The sequence below is a fragment of the Halichoeres trimaculatus genome, unplaced genomic scaffold, assembly GCF_033239565.1.
Source record: "Halichoeres trimaculatus isolate MK-OKI-2021-1 unplaced genomic scaffold, fHalTri1.1 fHalTri1_scaffold_20, whole genome shotgun sequence".
In the NCBI taxonomy this organism is placed as follows: Eukaryota; Metazoa; Chordata; class Actinopteri; order Labriformes; family Labridae; genus Halichoeres; species Halichoeres trimaculatus.
Window position 1 is genome coordinate 27,601,290 of NW_027437198.1, and position 2,500 is coordinate 27,603,789.

At 38.9% G+C, this 2,500-nt stretch overlaps 1 protein-coding gene across 1 annotated transcript in view; it reads left to right on the forward strand.

The window, feature by feature from the left end:
• LOC141810115 (UNC93-like protein MFSD11) overlaps positions 1-2,500 on the forward strand; it is a 13,073-nt gene that overhangs the window by 8,312 nt on the left and 2,261 nt on the right. Inside the window, exons 9-10 of the mRNA XM_074697461.1 lie at positions 1,647-1,712; positions 1,793-1,918. Coding sequence (XP_074553562.1) covers positions 1,647-1,712; positions 1,793-1,918 — 192 coding nt within the window. The remainder of the gene's footprint in view (positions 1-1,646; positions 1,713-1,792; positions 1,919-2,500) is intronic.

The following is a 2,500-nucleotide window of genomic DNA, read 5'->3' on the forward strand; positions in this document are numbered from 1 at the left end:
TATCTAATTAGAGCTCAGATAACTGATGAAAACAACTTTAAACTGTTATAATGAGCCTGACTATTATTTTTTGAATTTTATTTTTACTTTTGAAATTTCAGAATTGTTTCAAATTTTTGCATTTTTTTTAATAATTTTAAAACTGTTTGAAATTTATAAGTTTTTAAATTTCAAGTTTTTTTTAACTTACACAAGTTTATAAGTTTTAACATTTTTTGAAATTTTTGCATTTTTTGAAATTCTTATTTTTCTATTTCTTTTTCTCCTTTTTAAGACTGTTTAAAATTTGCTAATTTTTAAAATTTCAAATTTTTAAAAATACAAAAGTTTTTAAGTTTAAACTAATGACATTTAACAAATTTTTAAATTTTTCTTTTTTTAATATTTTTTTATTTCTTTCATTGTTAAACTTTTTGAAATTAGCAAATTTTTAAATTTTCAAGTTTTTTAGAGTTACACAAGTTTTTTAGGTTAAACATTTTTTTTGACATTTTTGATATTTTTTAAAAATTCTTCTTTTAATTTTTTATTTCTTTCATTGTAAAACTGTTTGAAATTTGCAAATTTTTAAAATTTTGAGTTTTTCTTTAATCACACTACTTTTTCATTTCAAACATATTTTGACACATTTGCAATTATTTACACTTTTTTATTTACTTGATTAAAAAAAAAAATGTTACATTTTAAAACTGTTTGAAATTTGCAATATTTTAAAATTTCAAATTCTTTTAAGTAACACAAGTTTTTTGAGTTTAAACATTATTTTGCAATCTTTGCAAATTTTTTGAAATTTGAATTTTTTAAAATGTTTGCAAATGAATAAAAAAATTAGGAAAAAAAAATGATGGCATCACATGTGAAAATTCATAAATTAAAAAAACTTCTGGTTTAGATTATTTTATTATAATTAGATTTTAACTACTCATAGATTTTTTTTACACTTTTTGTCTTTATTGTGAAGATAAAGTAGATTTTGTGGCTCCTGAATGACTTTAATCCAGGTGAGCTGAGGAAAAATGGCTCCTATCAAAGTAAAGGTTGCAGACCCCTGACCTAAAGATGTAAAAGCATCCGGTTTAATGACATTATGATGTTTTATCAAAGTGTTGTAGCCCCACATCCACCTGTGTCTCTGGTTAAAGTTTAGCAGCAGAGACGTCACCTCTCCTCTCCTCCATCATGGTGTCTTCTGCATACTGCCGCTCCAGCTCTTCACACCTCGCTGCATCCAGCCTGAAACAAGCAGGAAGTGTTTCCATCAGGATAACATCTCCCGCCTTTACACCGAGCACAGGAACCGCCCGTGTTCGTCTTTTAGTCCAGATTAAATCTGTTTGTCATCAGCCTGAGTTCAGCCTGGAGGAGCTGCAGTGATCAGATTACGTCTTGTCTTCTGTGTATCTGTACACCTGCTGGAGCGGCGCCGTGCTGATCACAGATGCACAGATTTATGTCACTGTGTGTAGAAATAAAGCTGTAGAGTGATTTCTTCTTTAAGTCTGACTTTCCTCTCGTGGTGTAGTTCCCTGCGCTCAGATTTAATTGTCAGAAAGTTTCTGCATCTTAATCTGAGCTCAGAGTAAAGAGAGGAGTGTGTGTTTGGGACTAACTCAGGTGTGTGTGCGTGTGTGTGTGTGTGTGTGCAGAAACCATCCTGCAGCTGGTGAAGGCAAAGACCATCCTGCTGCTGAGCCCGTGCATGGCGTACAGCGGTGAGTCCCATGGAGGAGTGTTGATGTCATACGTGTTGAGGTGGCGTCTCTGAGCTACAGCTCTGTGTCCGTGTCCTCAGGCCTGGAGCTCTCCTTCTACAGCGGCGTGTACGGGACCTGCATCGGCGCCACCGCGCACTTTGGGGAGGCGGCGAAAGGCCTGGTCGGGATCTCTGGGATCATGGTGGGAGTCGGAGAGATCGTGGGTGAGTTGGCTCCTCCATCAGTTCGACGCCAGCCTTCACAGATCGTCACCATGTGCTCCTCTCCTTTCCTTTCCTTTCCTTTCCTTTCCTTTCCTTTCCTTTCCTTTCCTTTCCTTTCCTTCCTTTCCCTTTTCTCTCCTTTCCTTTCCTTTCCTTTCCTTTCCTTTCCTTTCCCTTCCTTTCCTTTCCTTTCTCCTCCACTCCTCTCCTCTCCTCTCCTTTCCTCTCCTCTCCTCTCCTCTCCTCTCCTCTCCTCTCCTCTCCTCTCCTCTCCTCTCCTCCTCTCCTCTCCTCTCCTCTCCTCTCCTCTCCTCCTCTCCTTTCCTCTCCTCTCCTCTCCTCTCCTCCTCTCCTCTCCTCTCCTCTCCTCTCCTCTCCTCCACTCCTCTCCTCTCCTCTCCTTTCCTCTCCTCTCCTCTCCTCTCCTCTCCTCCTCTCCTCTCCTCTCCTCTCCTCTCCTCTCCTCTCCTCTCCTCCTCTCCTCTCCTCTCCTCTCCTCTCCTCTCCTCTCCTCTCCTCCTCTCCTTTCCTCTCCTCTCCTCTCCTCTCCTCCTCTCCTCTCCTCTCCTCTCCTCTCCTCTC